General features: G+C 42.9%; 1 protein-coding gene across 5 annotated transcripts in view; it reads left to right on the top strand.

The window, feature by feature from the left end:
* Nucleotides 1-9,223: 9,223 nt before the first annotated feature.
* Nucleotides 9,224-19,276, top strand: part of OSBPL1A (oxysterol binding protein like 1A) — a 77,578-nt gene continuing 67,525 nt past the window's right edge. For 4 of the 5 annotated variants that reach the window (XM_065627899.1, XM_065627897.1, XM_065627896.1 and 1 more), the window contains exons 1-2: nt 9,224-9,305; nt 14,905-15,027. In XM_065627899.1, coding sequence (XP_065483971.1) covers nt 14,907-15,027 — 121 coding nt within the window. In that variant the 5' untranslated portion in view covers nt 9,224-9,305; nt 14,905-14,906. The remainder of the gene's footprint in view (nt 9,306-14,904; nt 15,028-19,276) is intronic. The other variant, XM_065627901.1, reaches the window with a different exon arrangement.

The following is a 19,276-nucleotide window of genomic DNA, read 5'->3' as shown; positions in this document are numbered from 1 at the left end:
TTTATAATGATTACAAGGAAACACGAATTAATTAAACCACAAAGCTTGTTCACTTTGTAACCTGAACTAGCCTTAATTCATCAGATGGAAAAACTGAGTAAAAGTGAAGTTGACTTCAGTTTTCAATTAAAATAAACCTAACACAGACTTTCAAAATTTGAAAAAAATAAAGGTGAGAAGAAGTGTAATTCAGTTTTAAGTTTCAAGGCAATTTTCTCTAGTCTGACTGAAAAAAGAAAGATCACATAATGACTTCTTAGGTTTTACTGATTTCAAACCCCAAATACTGGGAGTCATCTTGAAAAGTGTTCCTAAGGGATAATTCAATGGCAGCTTGTGCTCTTCCTGGGCTAGACAAACCATGTTTCCGCTGAGTTAAAAGCACTCAAGTTTCAAATTTCTGCAGTGTTCAGTCTTATTGTTTTCAATTCAGCATTACTTGCAGGCCATCCTGCAAGTAACATCCTGATTTGATATTATCATTGAAGTAACTAACTCCTTTAACAAGGCCGAGTGTTGCTTCAACTTCCATTATAATGGGAGTCATAGCTGCTTAAGCAGAACCAGACCACACACATACTAATTTAGAGGACAAAGACCACAAGTCTTTGACAGAAGTATTTTGTTTGCATAATTGCCCCAAAATCTCACTTGTGTACCCTTTTCCACCTGAACTCCATGCACCGGGGGACTCACAGACTCCTGACGGGAGAGCCGGGCTCTGCCCGCCCGGGGTCCCGGCCCAAGGCGCGATGGCAGAGCGTCCCGTCTGCCACTTCTTTCCTTTGCGTGAGGCTCCCGTAGGTCTGCACCGGTTCCCTAAGCACTGGCTGCGCTTACCTCGCTTGTCTCTGCACCTGCTGCTTTCCCCTCCTGTGGACTCTGTTTCTTACATACAAACTGCCTCAGAGCAGGACTGTCCCATGGCCCAAACAGACACCAAAGCATCGCTGCGTCCGAGCCCGAGTTCCAAACAACTATTTGAGTAGTTCATCAGTTTACACTTTCCATCCAGCCCCAGCGCGCTGCCGTGCTGCTCCCCTGAGCCGTTCTTGCGTGTTTCTGAAAGAACGAGTTATTTTGAGTGATCCGTTTGTTCCCAAGCTAGGTTTCGTTGCTGTCCCAATTAAAGGAGACTTAACATACTCATACAGTAAGTACCCCAAACAACTAGGTCAAGATCTGGCACTAATTACTTGTTACAAAATCTACTTCTGTCACGCGTTGCCACAGAATCAAGATTACACTTCTCAAGTATTTTTGCCTTATTCATGACATCCTATTTTTAAAAGAAAGCAGTTATATTTCAGTGATGATTTTACAGATACAGTAATTTTTACGTCACATTTATGCCACTTAAAATGAGTGATTGGCATTCTTATAACTACATAGTTTCCTCTAAAAGAATTGAAGAAAAATCGTGTTCCATGCTTTTTTCCTTGCAGAAATGCAGTTCATTTATTTAACATAGACAAGTTTTATGTATGTCTTCTAAAGACAGTACTGATCAGTAAAGATCTCTTTTTGCTTGAGTGCAAAGTACGGGTGTCACCTTTCTATACTGACTTACTGGTGTAGATGGTAAGTTTGTTTTCCCCTTTCTCAAAAGCTGGGAGAATCTGGACCTGCTCTGCAGAACAGGATTAGAGTTCAGAATGATTTTGACAAGCAGGGGACATGTTTGAAAAACAAAAAACAGCAACAAAAAAAACCAGGATGCAACTGAGTAGAGACAAACCCAACTCTGTATTATCAACTGCATATACTTGGGATGGAGAACTACTACACAGCAGTTCCACAGAAATCATTTGGGAGTTAACACATTTTATCAGGCATAGTCACATATTCCACCTAATTTAAAAAAAAAAAAAAAAGGAGAGACAGAGGAAGGGATTCTTTAAACAATTTTCTTCTGACCAAAACATAACAGAAAGTTTTAATCTATAAGAACCTAGAAAAGATGGTGCTGCACTTGTTTGTCCTGATACTAAATTCTGTGAGTTTGAAGAGAGATATACAATGCTACAAGACATTTTAAACTTTCTGACAGAAATCTCTACATGGTGCTTGTACTTTATAAGTTGCTGGTTTTGACTTAGCTGAACAAATTAAATTAAATAACTTAAAGTTGGTTTTGACATTTTTATGATTGTTGTTGTCTGTAATCCATGTAAAAGCAGCAGTATGAAGGAGTTTAGCCACCTACCAGTATGCCAGAAAAAAACTATATCAGATAAAAAGATACAAAAAATAAACCACAAAAACTGTATGGACTGTAGACATCTCTGACAGATTTCTGAGGACTCTGTCATTTCCTTTCATTGTCAGTTATATTTGTGATAAGTCGTCTTATATTGAAATGGAGTCAAATGTGGTTAATGAATTACAACATGTTTATGTATACTAAATAACAGAGTAGCTGAATTAATATGTATTTAACAGCTAATTAATTTCTTTGTCTGTCTTAAATAAAAATTATATTGAAGCAGGATATGAAATGCATAACGGTAGCTTTCAAACTTGGGATATCAGCATAGTAGAGTTTACTGAAATATTTGGTGTCGTCTTAGTACATAACTGAACCTCACTGTTCTTAACAGTGAGGCATATCCCAAAATGATACTCTTCACAGCAAGGCATGAACTTTGTTATTTAAAATGGTTACTAAATCTAACCTTTGGCACATTAGTTCTGTCTTTGTGAACTATAGATAGCAAATGAAAACACTTAAAGCTCAAATCAAATCAATTAAGCAAAAGAAGACCCTGAAGGTCAAGAAGTGGCACAAATTACTACAGGGAATTCAAATTCTTTGTTCTATCTTGTCAGGGCAAGATAATACACTACGTAATTACTGATGCTTTTCTGGAACCAGAATCTAATCCTAGAGCACAAAAAGCTTAAGCCAGATAAAAATAATATTCACACAGTTAAGGAAGTGATATTAACACAGAAGGCATAAATAAGAACAAGGTTATTTAAATGCAATGCATGTAAAAGCTATCAACAATTTTGAAAGAATTTTTTAAAATCAGAATGTTTTTTGATTTAATAAAATACTACTGTCTTCTTGCATTCTACTATCATATCTGTCCAGAGGGGGGCGGTAAATAGCCACATTTATGTTACTATAAAGTAAAAGGAACTAGCTGAAAATGTTCACTCTCCCTATGTATGTAACTTCAGCTCATGTCAGCTTTGTTTGCTGCAAATTCTTTTATCTCCGCTAGTCGGTTTTTTACTTTCATGATCCAAGCCTTATAAACCTTATATTTGCATAATAAACCAAGGTGTTATATGAATGATGTTGGGAAGACTATAGTATAGAGTTTGACAGCACAAAGTAAATGCTGGTAAGGAATAAAATGCCACAACTGGTATGAGTGAAGGCTTCTCATTTGTGACTAAGAATCACATGTAAATATACATCATGACATCTTAACTTCATTAGAGCTGATGGGAGTTTGACTATTAACTTTGATGGGACCACAGTATGTAAACACAGAAGGACGAATCAGGGCTGAATCACAAATAAGTGAAATATAGAGAACTAGGAAATATATAAGAACAAAAAATATTTGAGTAAAGTATCAATAACCCTGCTCGATTTTGCATTTGTTCAGACAGCATTTGCAACTTCTTTCAGTGTATTTGCAACTTCTCTTTTAAGAAAAAAAAAGAGGAAGATTAAGAACAAACAAGGACTATACCATATCATGTCATGTACTACCAATAAATGTCCTCAGTTCTGTCCTCTGTTTTGGAGCAGGATTTTCTACTAAGGCTCTATCAGTACTGTAGCTTTATCTTCATAATAGCTCAAGGAGAGTATTTTGCCATGGTAACTTACAAACAAACCACAAAATTTTCTCTAATGTTCCAGTTCCATTCTGCATCCAATAAAAACTTAAATCTGGGCCATCCAATAAGGAACATATATGCTTTTAAGCACAAAGTAGTTCAGCTGATTTCAGTTTTGCAATGACGTATTTTGCTAGATTGTAGTCTGAACTGACAGAAATTAGCTGTAAGGGTCATAGTCATAAGCTCTCCACATGCAGCTAATTCATCATTTTGGAACTAAAACCAAACTAAACTGATTCAATCACAAGAACAAAAAAAGTGCATTAAACAAACCTAAATCTTGGTCTAAGGTTACATGTGTGGTAAGACTCAGAAGTATATGTACAGGTAACTTAGACCTTGGTTAAGAACATTTCATCCCTTTTAGCCACCATCCAGTTGTGCGCTGGCTACAGCACCATACAGTTGTCTTTCGTAGAGCTAGAGAAATCTAAAAGCTTTTCTACAGAGTAATAACTGCTAGTGGGTTTTAGGAGCCTCCTGGCTGAAGAGGATTAGTGAATTCTCACATTTTCTCCTGCCATACCTGCATTCAAATAAAAAGGGCATGTTAAAATGAACTCTTCTCTATTATATGATTTTTTTTTCCTGCTGGAGGATACCTCCAGAAACTGCCTGAGCTTGCTTCAGCGCTGCTTTGAGCAGCAAAAAGCATTCCTAATCTCAGCAGTTAATCTGGCTCACACCATCTACAAATTAACCATATCACATGGTTATTTCTTGCAAGTATGAAATAAATATCAGCAACAGACTTATATCTGTAAAAATACCTATTGCAGGCAGTTTGGAACAACATGAAAATTTGCTTTCAACACTTACTGGAAGTTGCAGTTGGTAATCCAGGGAGAAGATTCACAGGAATCAAGTCTGAGAGTGTCAGCATATTAGTTGATTCTCCTGTGCGTGTCTTCTGCCAGCCTGGTAAGTAAAATCAGTATGGAAATACGATAAGGGCCTGTGCTTGCTGCACTGTTTTCCAGACAGAGTTGAGGAGTAACTTTCTCAAAAAGTGCACCACGGCTGCACGCAAGCTACTAGGAAACAAATTTTTAGTTTCTGTCCAATGACTTAGTTAACAAACACTCAGTCATTAAACATTTTACTGCCTGAAAACATACATGCAACCTGAGATGTATCATTTATTACTTCACTAATCATTCCCATGGATGCTTCCTTGCTATATTTTATATCTCAAATTTGACCACTACAGTCTAGTCTGAGGAGAAAAGGAAAAAAAGTGTCTGTTCAATAAAGAGTTGCTGTATCAAAAATAAAATTGTGATGTTTCATGGAGCACAGCAATATAAAAGCCCAGTAATTCTTGTCCCTTTCCAAGTCTGGAAGTCTTTTTGAAAGTTCTTCTTTAGTTCAGCCCTGGATAAACCACTAGCAACCTAGGCCAACTGTGCAAAGGCAGAAAGGGGAGTAAAGAGATGCTACTTGTATTCCCTCAGCTGCCAATGGTACCTTGCAAAATGAGATTACCTTGCAAGATTATCAGCACCTCGGTTGAATAGTTGCTAATGATGACATCAGCCACAATACTGTGCTTATTCTTTTTCAAGTAATGGCAATGAAGACTGGTATTATTTCAAAATTTCCAGCTGAAATTCATCTAGTCATAGGGTTTGGTTGCATGCAGCAATGAATTCAACTAGCAGAAGACCCCCCTCTAAATAAGTTTCTCAGGAAGCGCTACAGCCTTACAGCTTCAAATTCTGCAGTCAGATTGACCCATTGCCCCATCCCGGAATACGGGATGATGCAAAATACGCTATGCTGTGAAAATCAGTGACCAAAAAGTTCACTGAGTTCTGTGCAAGGCTGTTTGCTAGTGAATTCAGCTCCAACAAGGGAAGTGTTTCATGCTTCCTGCACCACTAATTTCAGAAGGTTATGTGAAAAAGAAAAGACATGGGGAAAAAAAAAATAAAGACAAACATGCTCAAAACAGAAAGAACCCTTGATATCAGCAACACTGTTTTCCTTATTTCCACTCTTCAAAGTCCAAAACACACTGTGTTATTACTCTGGGATGTGCAAGGAGGCAAAACATCAGTGAAAAACACACTCCTTGAAGACTCTGGAAGCAGGGGGAGTGTAGTGATCCTGACCAGGAGACCACTGTTCATCCAGGAGCCAGTGATCCACAGACCAGTTCACCTGAGCAGGCGCAGGTCTGTGCTGGGCTGCCCTCAGCCCTGCAGTGATGTGCATGCATCTCTTGGCTGCAGGCTGAACTCCACCAGCTCCTTGACACAGAGGAGCCCCTGGGCAGCTCCGGCTTGGCGCAGGCGATTACACCACCTGCGTGGCCTTGCCTTTATCTAGAAGTGCAGCAAGGAGTTCTCACGTCAACGTCCTTTATTAATAACTGTTTTCTTGTAAGAAAATTTAAATAGCTCAAATGGTCGAGGAGCAACCCTTCACAGGTGGGATCTGTGCAGTGGAAGAAGTCCGTCCAGGGTCAGACCAATGCTGCAGGAATGTGGGGTTCACAGTATCTGAAGGGACAAAAGATTTACTGTATTACTCTTCTCCATTTTGTCTTTTTAAAACGGATATTTTCTTAAGCCACTTTTCGCTGGGCCTTTCTTACTGAGATTCAGAAAAAAATACCCTGCACTGTCCCTCTCAATTCATTGCACCTGTTGCCTGGTGCAGAACAGAGAGCTACAGTATAGCTAACTGGCTGAAGGGTAAAGCTCTGTGCTGTAAACTGTGCCGTATTGGAACAGGTTATAGAGTAGGGGGATGCTGACACTTTCATTTTATAACAAAAATGTATCAGGAATAGTGTGGCCAGCAGGACTAGAGAAGTGATTGTGCCACTGTACTCGGTGCTGGTGAGGCCCCACCTTGAATTCTGTGTTCAGTTTTGGGCCCCTCATCATAAGAAGGACATTGAAATACTAGAGAGAGTGCAGAGGAGGGCAATGAAGCTGGTGAGGGGCCTGGAGCACAAGTCTGTTGAGGAGCGGCTGAGGGAACTGGGGCTGTTTGGCCTGGAGAAAAGGAGGCTGAGGGGAGGTTGTAGCATGGAGGGTATTGGTCTCTTCTCCCAAGTAGCAAATGACAGGACAAGAGGAAATGGCCTCAAGTTGTGCCAGGGAAGGTTCAGATTGGATATTAGGAAAAATTTCTTCACAGAAAGGGTTGTCAGGCATTGGAACAGGCTGCCCAGGGAAGTGGTGGAGTCATCATCCCTGGAGGTGTTTAAAAGGAGTTTAGACAAGGTTCTTAGGGACGTGGTTTAGTGCTAGAGTTAGGTTATGGTTGGACTCGATGATCCTGAGGGTCTCTTGCAACTGAAATGATTCTGTGATTCTATGAAATTATAATTAATATGATGAAATAATATAAATATTTTATACAGTAGTTGTGCATGTAACTATAATACAAAATAGGAAAATGGACAGGTGCTTGGTTTTCTTGTGAGGTTGCTGGGAGCAGTTATGGCATTGTGAAAGATGCTTCAAAGCCAGACACAAGAGGAAGAAATAAAGGGAGAGAAGTTTAGACTGACAGCAGTGGCTGAGAGCATAAGAAAAGATACTAACGTGGGCATGAAACTGCTAGTGCTCTGAAAGTGAGGAAGCAACTTGAAGACCTGGTCCTAAGGAACATCGATGTGATCCTTCACTGAAGCCTCTCAGATGTCATATGCTTATTGCTGAAGCATCCCTGGAAGCAGGTCTCTTAACCTAGATAAACTAATTTCTAATAAATACAGCTAGCATGTTATCTGTTCTCTTAAGAAGGTTTATTAGATGATACTTGTATCCCATTTTCAGTTTTTTGTAAACTAATTTAAAGTAATGAAAAGCAGGAAAAGTCCAAACACAGTAAATTTGTGTTATTTCTACAGGTGTGGAACTGTTCCTTTTCTTCTTTTGGTATTTCACTCTAAAAACATCAAAAATATATGGAGCTATAGACAATACAGAAAAAAAATAAAGCGTGCCTCATTATTTATGTCCCAAGAGTTTCACAAGAGTTGTTCGGGTTTCAACTTGCTGACTTTTGGAACAGAAGTTTCACCCTAATCTTTGAGGTAGTTTCTCATGGCACCTGTGGCCCCTGCCCTGCCTTTTCAGCATGTGACACAGACTCAGTCATGCCTGAACACCACAAAGCTTCCCTGCCACCTTAGTAAGTTCCTGTAGGACTTCAAAGGCACTGCAGGAGTTTTCAAAATGCAAAACCCCTCTCAGGTGTTAAAGGCAGAAAAACAAGGTGCCAGCTGTTGGGTTCAGGGGAAAGGTGTAGTGGAGGGTAAGGGCAGGATGAACAGATGGGAAGGAGTGAGTGTCACGAGGATGGAGCCAGGCTCTTCTTGGTGACAACCAATGATAGGACAAGGGGCAATGGGTACAAACTGGAACACAAGAGGTTCCACTTAAATTTGAGAAGAAACATCTTCTCAGTGAGGGTGATGGAGCACTGGAACAGGCTGCCCAGGGAGGTTGTGGAGTCTCCTTCTCTGGAGACATTCAAACCCTGCATGGACGCCTTCCTGTGTAACCTCATCTGGGTGTTCCTGCCCTGGCAGGGGGATTGGACTAGATGAGCTTTTGAGGTCCCTTCCAATCCCTGACACGCTGTGATTCTGAGTGGTGGACTGGAGGGCCTTGAACCAAAGGAGTGCTTCACTTTTTGTCCCCAGTAGTACCAAAACTCTTGCTCTCTTAGGTTGCTTTTGGGCACGCTGTTCTTAGGAGCAGCACATGTATTTACAGTTTCCTCTTACTCGCACCACATTTGTATGGGAGACTGATTTCCAAGGACACCCTTTTTCCCCTCTGGTGATACGTCATTCTTGCACTGTCACTGTCTCCCTTTGGGGCCGTTTTGTCCAACTCCTCTGTGCCTCTGTGACCGCCGGTCACCGTCCCCACGTTCCCACCGCCTGTTCCAGCGCCGCTCACAGCTCCCTCAGCCAAGGCGCGGCCCGGAGGGCTCTCTGCGCAGAAGGCGGCCAAAGCCGCTCGCCCACCAGCTCGGGTCGTGGCGGGAGGCAAACCGAGGCCGAAACAGGGCACTGTCCGTCGGGCGGCCCCGGGGTCGCAGTGCCGTCGCTGTCCCTCCAGAGGAAGCGCGGCCGCCGACGGCTGCGGGCGCTGAGTCCTCCGCGGGGTCCTGCTTCGCCCCTCCCGGCTCTTCGGGGAGGCCCTGGCAGCCTGAGGCGAGACCTGAACCCCCGAGACCGGCCCCACGCGTGCAGAGCGGCGCTACCGCCTCCTCCCACTCGGCCCTGCGGGCGAGACGGAACAGGCCGCCGGCAGCGGCGCGGGGCGGGGCGGGGCCCTGGCGAGAGGGGCGGAGCCGTGCCCTGCCCCGCCCCTCCGGGAGCCCGCACGGCCCGCCCCGCGCGGCGGCGCGGGGTGTGAGGGGGAGCGGCGGGGAGCGGCCCGCGCTGCCGCCGGTCACGTGCGGGGTCGGTGCGTATAACCCGGCGCCGGGGGCGGGCGGCTCACGCGCGGGGCGGGAAACGGCGGTGAGGAGCGGGGCGGTGAGGAGCGGGGCGGTGAGGAGCGGGGCGGTGAGGAGCGAGGCGGTGAGGAGCGGGGCGGTGAGGAGCGGGGCGGTGAGGAGCGGGGCGGCTGGCGGTGTGTCAGCCCACTCGCCCGGGGCGTGTTTCCTTCCGCGGCGCGCGGAGGGGGGCGGGCACGGCAGGAGACGCGCCCTCCCGCTGCGGCGTTTGTGTTGTCCCTGCCGCTGCTATGTCTCTGGGTCTCCCCTCTCCCCGGCCTGCTCCCGAGCCGGCGCCGCCCGCCCGTGCCCGCGGAGCGGAGGTGCCAAGTTCAGCCAGAGCCGGCTGCGAGGGGCGCGGCGGGGCTAGCGGGGCGGGCCGGGCAGGGGAGGCCTGCGGGGCCGGCGCTGCGTGAGGGAGTGCGAGCCCCTGCCGGGCCACCCCGGCTCGCTGGCCGCTTCTCTGCGGCCGCCGGCAGCGCGTCTGGGGGCAGGGTGGGGGTGTCGCTGCTTCCCCCCCTCAGAGCCTCTCACAGCGTGACCCGGCAAGCTGCCCGGTGTGAGGCTGGGGAGTCGGAGCAGGGGCAGCCAGGGTGCCGAAGGAGGATTCTGGCCTTGGGGAAGCGGTGTGAGCCCTTCCTCCTGCTTCCTCCTCTTCCTCCCGGCAGCTGGTGCCCGGTGCCTTCAGGTGTGTTCGTCCGCGGCCGGGATCTGAGCGCACCTTTCCCGTAGGCAAGGAGCGCGTTCGCTGTGATGCATGAGCCTGTCGCCTTAAAAAGTGTTTAGTTACCGGTACTGAAACAAACTGCTCGATTCCAGACGCGTGTAGAGAACTCCAGCAGTTCTCCTGAAGTCTTTTTTTTTTTTTTTTTTCTTGAAACTGTGCTTGCCTGCTGATCTGGTGAGGTCTTGTACTTATTCAGACTCCTGGGCTGAAAGAAAGTCTTTGATACAACAGGACTAAACTATGTGCAGAAAACTGCCGGGAGATACCTAAGAATGAGGATTAGTTTAAATAGCTATTGCCTTGGCAGTGGTATCGAACAGGTATTATGTTATTGCATCCGTGTTGCTACTGAGCAGACAGTAACTTGATTTTATATATGTGGTGCTTTCACATGAAGCACTGTGAGACTGTCATAGAAGCATGTTCTACTTCTAACCTCTAGAGCCCTTTAACTGAAGATTAAATTAATTACTTCTAGATAATATCACTCATGCTTCTAGTACTGCAGCTCTTTCTTCTTGAAGCAACTCCTGTCACTGCAGTGTGTTGTGTGGGTTTGTAGACAGGTTCTGTCTGTTTGTGCGGTTTGCTGCATTTTGTCCTCTCCTCCTTTACGATCATCACATCGTCATGTGTGCATGCTGGGACACATCAGAAGTCTTCCTAAGCAAGTATCATCCTTTCCTACAGGAATCTAGTTTTCACTGCTGGAGGGAGATCTCTTGAAATACTAGCCAGTGCTGTGCTTTTTGCCAAGCTTGCTATTTGTCATGAATAGAAAGCTTCCTGTGCAACCAGTAGCTGCTGACTCAGAGTCTTAAATTGGACTGTGCCAGTACTGCTTCTGCTGCTTGTCAAGCTCCATCAGACTGAAAACCAGCCATGTTTTGGTTAGTGTGTATTGTTGCTGTTCTGAGCTGTGTACATGGCAGGAGGCCTCAGCAGGAGAAGAAATTGAAGCAAAAACAAATGGGTCTTATCAATAGTGTGGCCTTGTGGTCAGGGTTGTTGCTTTAGATCTTCATAGACTGCTTTGTGAGGAAAGCATCTTTTTTTTATGTGTTCCTAGCAGTTGGGTAAAGTTGGTGGTTTGTATATTGGTAGTTAGGTGGCCTTTCATGGTTAAGTATTCTGCAAAACTGCGTTAGGCAGGCATGCAGGCAGAGTGGTAACTTAGGCTCTCTACTCTGTGTTGGAAACAACTCCTGTGTGAAGACACATTCTGCAATGGTGTGAGAAGATCACTCTGACATAGGTCTTGGAAGAAGATAAAGTGGAGCATCTCAGTGCTATTCTTTATACCTTCTTAAAGGTTAAGATCCAATTAGCAATCAAGTACTGCTCCAGTAGTGCTATTGAGTTCAACAGAAATGCCTTGCAGTCATGTCTTGGCTGTGTAGGAGACACTAAATATTGTTCTTGTGTTGTTTTCTCATGGTGTACCAGTGACTGCAGAGCCTAGAGTACATGCCTTTCAACAGCACAAGGCATAAAGATGAGCTGTGAAAGGCAGTTTATCCTATATCAGCTCATTAATGGAGTAAGGTAATGATGTCAGCAACACTGACTGAACAGATGTTTGCTCCCTTAAGTGGCTAGTAGCTTTGCATATAGGCAGTACAATTCACATAGATTAACCTGCGAGTAGTATCTCATGACTAATAAATCCAAACTAAACTATTAAGTTTCTCATTCAGTGTTGATGGTCAGGCTCAGTACTTCAAAGCTGGGAGGTAGGGATTTTGGAGCTCTTTTGGTGGTGGGTCATGTAACCAAATAAACTCTTGTCTACAAGGGAATGCAGGTGTGTGAAGTACACTTGTAAGCGCATAGCATTTGAGTGCCTGTGTATTGATTTCTTTCAGTACTCTAAATTGCCTCTCAAACTTCTGGTGGCTGCTCATCTCTGTTTTAGAGAAAATTCTATTGCTTAAAACTGTTTTCAATATTATACTAAGTTCTGTTAAAAGCCCCTTTGCTGCCAGCTTCATTTAGGCACTTTATTTAGCTTGTTAGCTAAAACTTCAGGTTTTGTATCACTTGTCTGATGAGTAACTGCACACAGATTCACTTTCCAGCCCCAATTGTAGGAACATTTTCACACAAATGATCCCTCTGAATATGACTAATGTCCAGACAGTCATTCTTCTGCATCACTGCATGCTTCAAGCTTACAAAGTGTATTTGAAATTGGAGGCTTGGCCTAAACAGCAAATTCTTTGGGGACTGAACCAGTGAAGCAGACAGACCTTTCTTAGCCACGTTACTGTGCATGTCACTACTGCTAATGTTTGATTTAAGAGTACAAACAAATTTGTGATTTTAACCTCATGACTATTTGGGGAGAGAAAAATCCTGCAAGTAACTTTACACAGTGATTTAGCTTTCCATGTATCTCAAGCTGTTTAAGATTCTGCATGTGAGCGTGATGTGCCTTGCTGCATACAAGAGTTGTGCATTTGGATGAACTTCTTGTTCCCTTTCCAAGCTGCCTTTTCTTCCTTCTCATCAATATCAAATGGAAACTACAGGTTCTTAATGTGTTGAAAGTGCATTGTTATTCAAACCTGCTGTGTATGTGGGATGTTGACAAAAGAGATGGGGTAATGATAGGACTATGTTTCTCTCATCTGAGACATTTCAGAGATTGCTAAAGAAATACTGTATGGGAAGAGGTGAAAATGAAGGATGAGCTCTACTTTTTTTTTTCTCCCCATCCCTGATGGGTAACCCAGCAAAATGAACTCTGACTGTCCTCTTAGCTTTTGTCTGTATGATTCTCAGTACTGCATTCTGTGTCTCCCTGGAACAGTATCACTTGGTTTCAGAGAAAGTATTACAGGCTGTTAATACATTAACATATTTGATTTTGATCTTGCTCTAGACACTGGTAGAACAGATTCACTGAGGAAAATTACAACTGCCTGAGTAACAACAAACTGTTCTGTGTTGCTTCAGATGAGTGGATAGACTCCTGTTTGAAGGAGAAGGTAGCTGCAGGGCTTGAAGGATTACTAGAAGAACTAGGACTGGTGTTTTGTTTTCTGTTTTTTGTTTGGTGGGGGTTTTTTTTGGTGGGGGCGGGGGGGGATGTGTTTGTGGGGGGGTTTTGTTGGTTGGTTGGTTTGTTTGTTTGTTTTTCCTCAGCATATCTCAAAAGCAGGCACAAATAAGAGTGTTGTCTAACCACTGCTGTAGAAGGAATTTGTACCCCATATCTGTGGTAGGTTGCAGGTGACTGATGCAGCCTGTTCTTCTGAAATGTACTAGAAAGGGCTTGCTTAGTCTCTCTGGCTAATTCTTTGAAAATGGATTCCCTCTCTTTGCTGATTGAGCAAAAGGTACGGGAAAACTCTTCTTCGTATTGCTAGAGCTTTGGCAATCTGCCCTGTTCTAGGCTTCTGTCTCAGTCTTGAATATTACAAGATCTTGCACTGTTACAGGCTTTTAGTTGCTTTCCCAGTGTTCTCACTGTCTCTTTTCTTGCTGAGTGGCTTCTCATCCAACAGTAGTTGAAGAGCTCCCAGCATCTATTTTAGCTATGAGTGTGTGTGGTGCAATAAAGCTGCCTGTCCAATGCAGCAGAGTGTAAACAGTTTGTGGGACTGATCAAAGCTTCTGCTAGTATTGGAAAACTATGTGAGGCCAGTAATGTGCTTTGCAATCATTAACTGACTTTAGAAATCTAGATTCTGCAGGATCTGGTAAGCCTAGTGTGTCAGGTGAAGATGCTAAACTGGAGACACTAAATTTGGGCAACCTCTTACCGTTGTTTTCAGCAGCAATAAATTGTGTATTGCAGCACAGTGTTTTGAGGCTGCTTTTATAATTGCTTCTTGACAGCTCTTAAAAGCAGTGTATTTAAATAGGACATTAAAATTGTCTTTTGCCTGTGCTGAGCTGTGCTGCATCTGGGTCTAGTTGTTGTAAGAACCTTAAAAAAAAAAAAAAAAGAACTTCAGATAGTGATTCTGTGGAAAAAGATGTGTTAAGGCTTCACTTAATAACTCTGTTCTGCAAGAGACCTAATTAGTAGCAGTATCACTTGCCCAAAGATCTAAGGTTCCCTGTCAAGTAGAGAGCTGTAAAAATAGCCATGGTCACAGGCTTGGTTTTCTCCCTTTGAAAGATGTAAATACTTTTTTGTAGTTCAAGAGCAGTGGTAAAATGAGAATTAGCTAGTGATGTTTTTTAGTCACATGTTAACTTCTTTATATTGTACTATTGTGTTTCTTAAAGATAAGGTAAAAATCTACAAAGTTGTTTATCTTACCTTATCCTCTCCAATCTTGACTTGAAGTAAAGTATCTTGAGTTTAGGAGCTGAGAGTACCAGTAACTGATGGGTATCTGGACCTCCGTGTGAACACAGATTCTTTTCCCTGGGGTTGGCAGACAAAATAAGTCTTGGTTAATTCTGAAGAAATACTTGGGCTAATAGGCATACATAACTTCCCCTCCCTCATTACCTCTGGAAACCCTAAGGGGTGAAGGTGAAAACCTTACAAGGGAAAAGTAAATGCTTACTGGTTACGTTTGTAGCAAAGCTTGCCTCATTTGTGGCATAGAGTTCCAGCTCATGAGTCACATTTAGAACCCAGAAAACCAAGAAGCAAGAAAACATGGGTATTTTGTTATTTAACTGCCTTGTATGAGGAATTTTAATGCCTCTTAGTGGCATAACTGAGTGCTGGACTGGTGAGAACAGTTTGTGCATTAAGGAAATAATTGTTTCTCATACTAGTGTTAGTATTAAATAAGGGAGAAAAGTGACATAATATTAAACCATAATGTATAGCAGCATAAGAGATTGCAAAATCAGTTCTTTCATATCTTTATTAGAGATGAGTACTGAAGCAGAACAGCAGCTTCTCCATGATGCTAGAAATGGAAATGCTGAAGAAGTTAAACAGCTGTTGAATACCATGGACAAAGGAGAAATAAGCTTTGATATCAACTGTAAAGGTTAGTACCCTTCCTCAAATGTTTGTAATCTTACTGTTGAAGTCACATGTAGTGAAACTGTTACTGATAGTATAATCTTGCTTTCTTTGGAATGCTCAACAGAATAATAAAAAAACCACTTGAACAGCTGCTTTTACCTTGTGACTTAAGGCTGTTCTTGCATAGGGGAGAGGTCATAAAAGCAGAGTACAGATAGTTGTAATGTACAGAAAAACTCAGAGTAATTTGCAGAAGCTAGAAGTGCCAACAAGACAAAGAGACAGTACCTCTTTTTGCCTGTGTTCATGCTTATGTCAACTTTGGAGCTTTATAATACTAAAAAAATCAGAATGTGGTGCCTGGGGATTGTTCAGGGTGGAAAAGAGCCTCTCAAGGCTGCAGAGAAGATCAGGTCATTTATTTGTGCTCTGCTAGGTGTGAGTTTTGTTTCTGGTTTTTTTAGGACATTATTTCGTTACCATGTAGTAGGAACAGCTACATCTCTTGCCACTTGCAGGAATGGTTAGGACAAATCTATGCCTTTTACCATTAGCAGTATATTAGGTTACTTGGGAAAATAAAGTCAAACTGCCAGTTGTCTGGGTCTTTGGCCGACATTAAAGTTTTGCACAGGCATAGCTAATAGTTATGGCTAAGTAACTCGCTTGCTGAGCCTTAAGCTTCTATCTGGGGATGGGTTTGCAAGCTTGCTAGCAATTGCAGACTGTCCTATTTCTTCGTTCATTTAGTAGCTATATATTTCTCTTTATTTACATGAGTGTGTTTCTGGTTGCTTTAAAAAAGTGGAGGTGTTTCCTACTCTTCTACACAGGCTGGTATTTCTTCGTTCAGCGTTTAACTGTTAAGCAGCACTGAGAAAACAGTGCTGCAAAGGGAGAGCAACTATGCTTCCTCTCAGCCATGACAGAGGGAACACCTTGCCCTAAAGAGCAGCAAAGCCTATTATCTGAACAAGCCCTATCCCTTTCCCAACTCTAGTTCTTAATCATCAGTTTACTCATCCTTTTGTTTGACTACTCAGCCATGTCTGTATTTTCCCAATAGTTAATGTGCTCACCTCAGAAAAACAAAGCTGTAAAACCCAAACCCTTGCTGCTATATCTTCAGGGAGCTAGTTCATAATTTCAAGGGGAACTAGACAGCTTGATGGAACTGAAGACCTCCACCTTCACAAGTATGTCCATTGCAAATGTTCATGACACTGTGTAGTGCCTAAACAGATGGAATAAAAGTACCTTCAGATTCATGCAACAGTACCCATAAATAAGTTGCTGAAGTCTCTTGTGCTTAGAAGATATTTCAGCGCTTCTCCAATGTGTTCTTAAATGTAATCTGAAGGTCAAGAAAGCATAATGAAATGGCATAATCTGCGGTCCTGTATTATAGCAAGCAAACTGGCTTCTAGTCAGCCTTCCTGCTCAAAGTCAAGTGTTAGTATTGTGAAAGTCTGCAGCAGAGACTCAGTTAATAAAAGGAAAGATAGGTGCTGCTTAGCTGGTAATCTTCAGTTTAGCAATATGTGGCCAGCCAGCTAATACATACTTGCTAATAGGAGGTCTAGGAAGCTAGAGGGACTGGGCTGGTGGTAGTTTAGGTTAAAGTAATTCTGTGTATGGAATCTGTACACAGTGAAATTTTTGCTTTTTAAGTTCTGATTCTTCTAAATGTTAGAGGACACAAGTGTAAGTAAGGTGTTCTCTGGGGGTACTGTTCTGGTTGTGTGAAACTTCGGAGTTAAATCTCTGTTCTTCCACAGTCAGTCTTCAGAGACTGTCTTAATCACTCTGCTCCCATAGAGTACTCCATTGGAAATCATCTAACACAAATTCCAGCCAAGCAGCCTCTGTAGTATAACTACACCTGCTGTTCTGCCTCCTCACTAGCAAAACCACTATGTCTTGCTGCAAATCCTGATCTGTTAGGTACTACCAGATAGTAATGGCATAACCACATGATGATTAACTAAAATACAGGCTGTAGACTGTAACTGACTTTTTGCAGCCCTCGGTCTTCCTTCTCTTCCTTACAGCCTCTTGTCCTTCTGTCATTACCTTCTGGATAATTGGGTGTCCCTAGAAAGGGTATGGGGAATGTCTTCAATGCTGCAGCAGTTCCTTCAGGACTTGCATCTAATATGGCAGTGACACTTGGCTTGGAATAAAGTACTTCTGGAGCAGATGGGAGGCTGTACTGGAAGCTAGTGTAGACTTCCCCCAGAGTGTGCCTTGGGAGACTTAAGTCCGACATGTTAATGTGCATGGGTGTCAAAGCTTGTAAAACCTGTCTTTTCTTTCTAAGAATGAGCTTCTACTTGAGGCTGTCCTCTAAGTTCAGAAGTGTGGAGTCTGACAAGAGTGATTGCAAAACATCCAGACTTCAGCCACGTGAAGGAAGTGGAAATAAATTCAGGCGTCTCCTACTTTTTCTGTTGTGACTGGATTCTAGCCTGTCAATGCTTGCAGATAAACAAGACTTGCTTGATTCAAATCCAGCCAAATAATGTGAACTTCCATTTCCAGTTTTCTCAGTTCACTGGTTTCAAAAGAAGGGATCCATATTAAAACAGCATTAAACCTGTGTTTCATCCAAAATGATTATATTTTCTAAGGCCGCATTGGCTTATTTCCTTAAATACAATAAAATAGAATATCTAGGACTTTACGGAGTAAGAAAACTGTAAAGTAAGGTCAACGGTCAGCAGTCTGTTATGCCAAAAGACACATTTGAACGACTGCATGCTAGCCTTGCAGACCACAACTGGGAGATGACTGCCTAATTTGTCTCCATTCTCTAAACAAATGGTAGCACATTAAACTTATAGCTGACTGGCATAAAGCAAAAGAACTGGGTACAAGGGGTAGGGAACTTATTTTTTTTGTTGCATTTACTCTGCTTTCCTATCCTTGCCTTCTCCTCAGTGTAATGATGTCCTGGTTTAAAATAATAATTTTTTTTAAAGTGCAAACACTTGTTGTCACTTGAAGTAATGAACACCTCAAGAGCTTGACAAGTAACTGGTCAGCTAACATCAGAAATACAAACATTCAGAGTGGATGCAGAACAAGGGCCTCTGGCACTTCAGTAAGAACTACAAGTCTGGCCAGGTTCCTGATTTTTTTTTTTTTTTTTCTTGACCAAATTCCTTGGCTGCAGCACTGTTTTGTCAATGCTGTAACTAATGATCATCTTGGGCTAATTGAACTGAATTTGGTGCAACTCAGACCTCTTTTGTGTTCTTTGAAAGAAACTTCTTCCCTATTAGGCTCAGGGATGATGTCAGTTTAGCATGTTATCCAGCATACATAGCCCCCAAATTAGTGATCCACACAGCATTTATCTTCTGTGGTACTTGAGCCCATCAGTCACATGGAGCAGGAGATGTGTTTTAGGCCATACTGGAATAAGGGGAAGACACTAAATCTGGGGTTGGAACAACAGCAGAACTTGGGAAGAAAGAACCAAATAACAAAAGAAAATAGCCAACAGAGGGCAGAAATGTTAACTAGAAACAGTTGTAAGATCCACAAAGGGATCTCTTACAAAGGGCCACAAAGATGATTAAGGGAGTGGAGCATCTCCCTTATGAGGAAAGGCTGAGGGAGCTGGGTCTCTTTAGCTTGGAGAAGAGGAGACTGAGGGGTGACCTCATCAATGTTTATAAATATATAAAGGGTGGGTGTCACGAGGATGGAGCCAGGCTCTTCTCGGTGACAACCAACAGTAAGACAAGGGGTAATGGGTTCAAGCTGGAACACAAGAGGTTCCACTTAAATGTGAGAAGAAACTTCTTCTCAGTCAGGGTGACGGAACACTGGAACAGGCTGCCCAGGGGGGGTTGTGGATTCTCCTTCTCTGGAGACATTCAAAACCCGCCTGGACGCCTTCCTGTGTAACCTCACCTAGGTGTTCCTGCTCTGGCAGGGGGATTGGACTAGATGATCTTTCGAGGTCCCTTCCAATCCCTAACATTCTGTGATTCTGTGATTCTGTGAAATGGGAAAATAATTGGCTGTGAACCACATTGTAATGTTAATTTGTAATATGAGAGCAGAAAGAATGATGGACTTGCAAGATCAGTAGTTCTCTTTTTACTTTTCCTAGTGGCTTGTCCCCTCAGGGCAAACTAATGTTATGCATGTTCCAGACTTCAATGTTTGAGGATACGTGAAGAGGGAAAACTTAATTGTGGCAGTAACCTCAAAACCATTTCTAATGCCTTATTTTCATTTTCCTTCCAAATACAAAGTGA

Source organism: Caloenas nicobarica, chromosome 2, assembly GCF_036013445.1.
Source record: "Caloenas nicobarica isolate bCalNic1 chromosome 2, bCalNic1.hap1, whole genome shotgun sequence".
Classification (NCBI taxonomy): domain Eukaryota; kingdom Metazoa; phylum Chordata; class Aves; order Columbiformes; family Columbidae; genus Caloenas; species Caloenas nicobarica.
The sequence above is the reverse complement of the archived record's forward strand: the minus strand, read 5'-3'. Positions and strand labels throughout refer to the sequence as shown.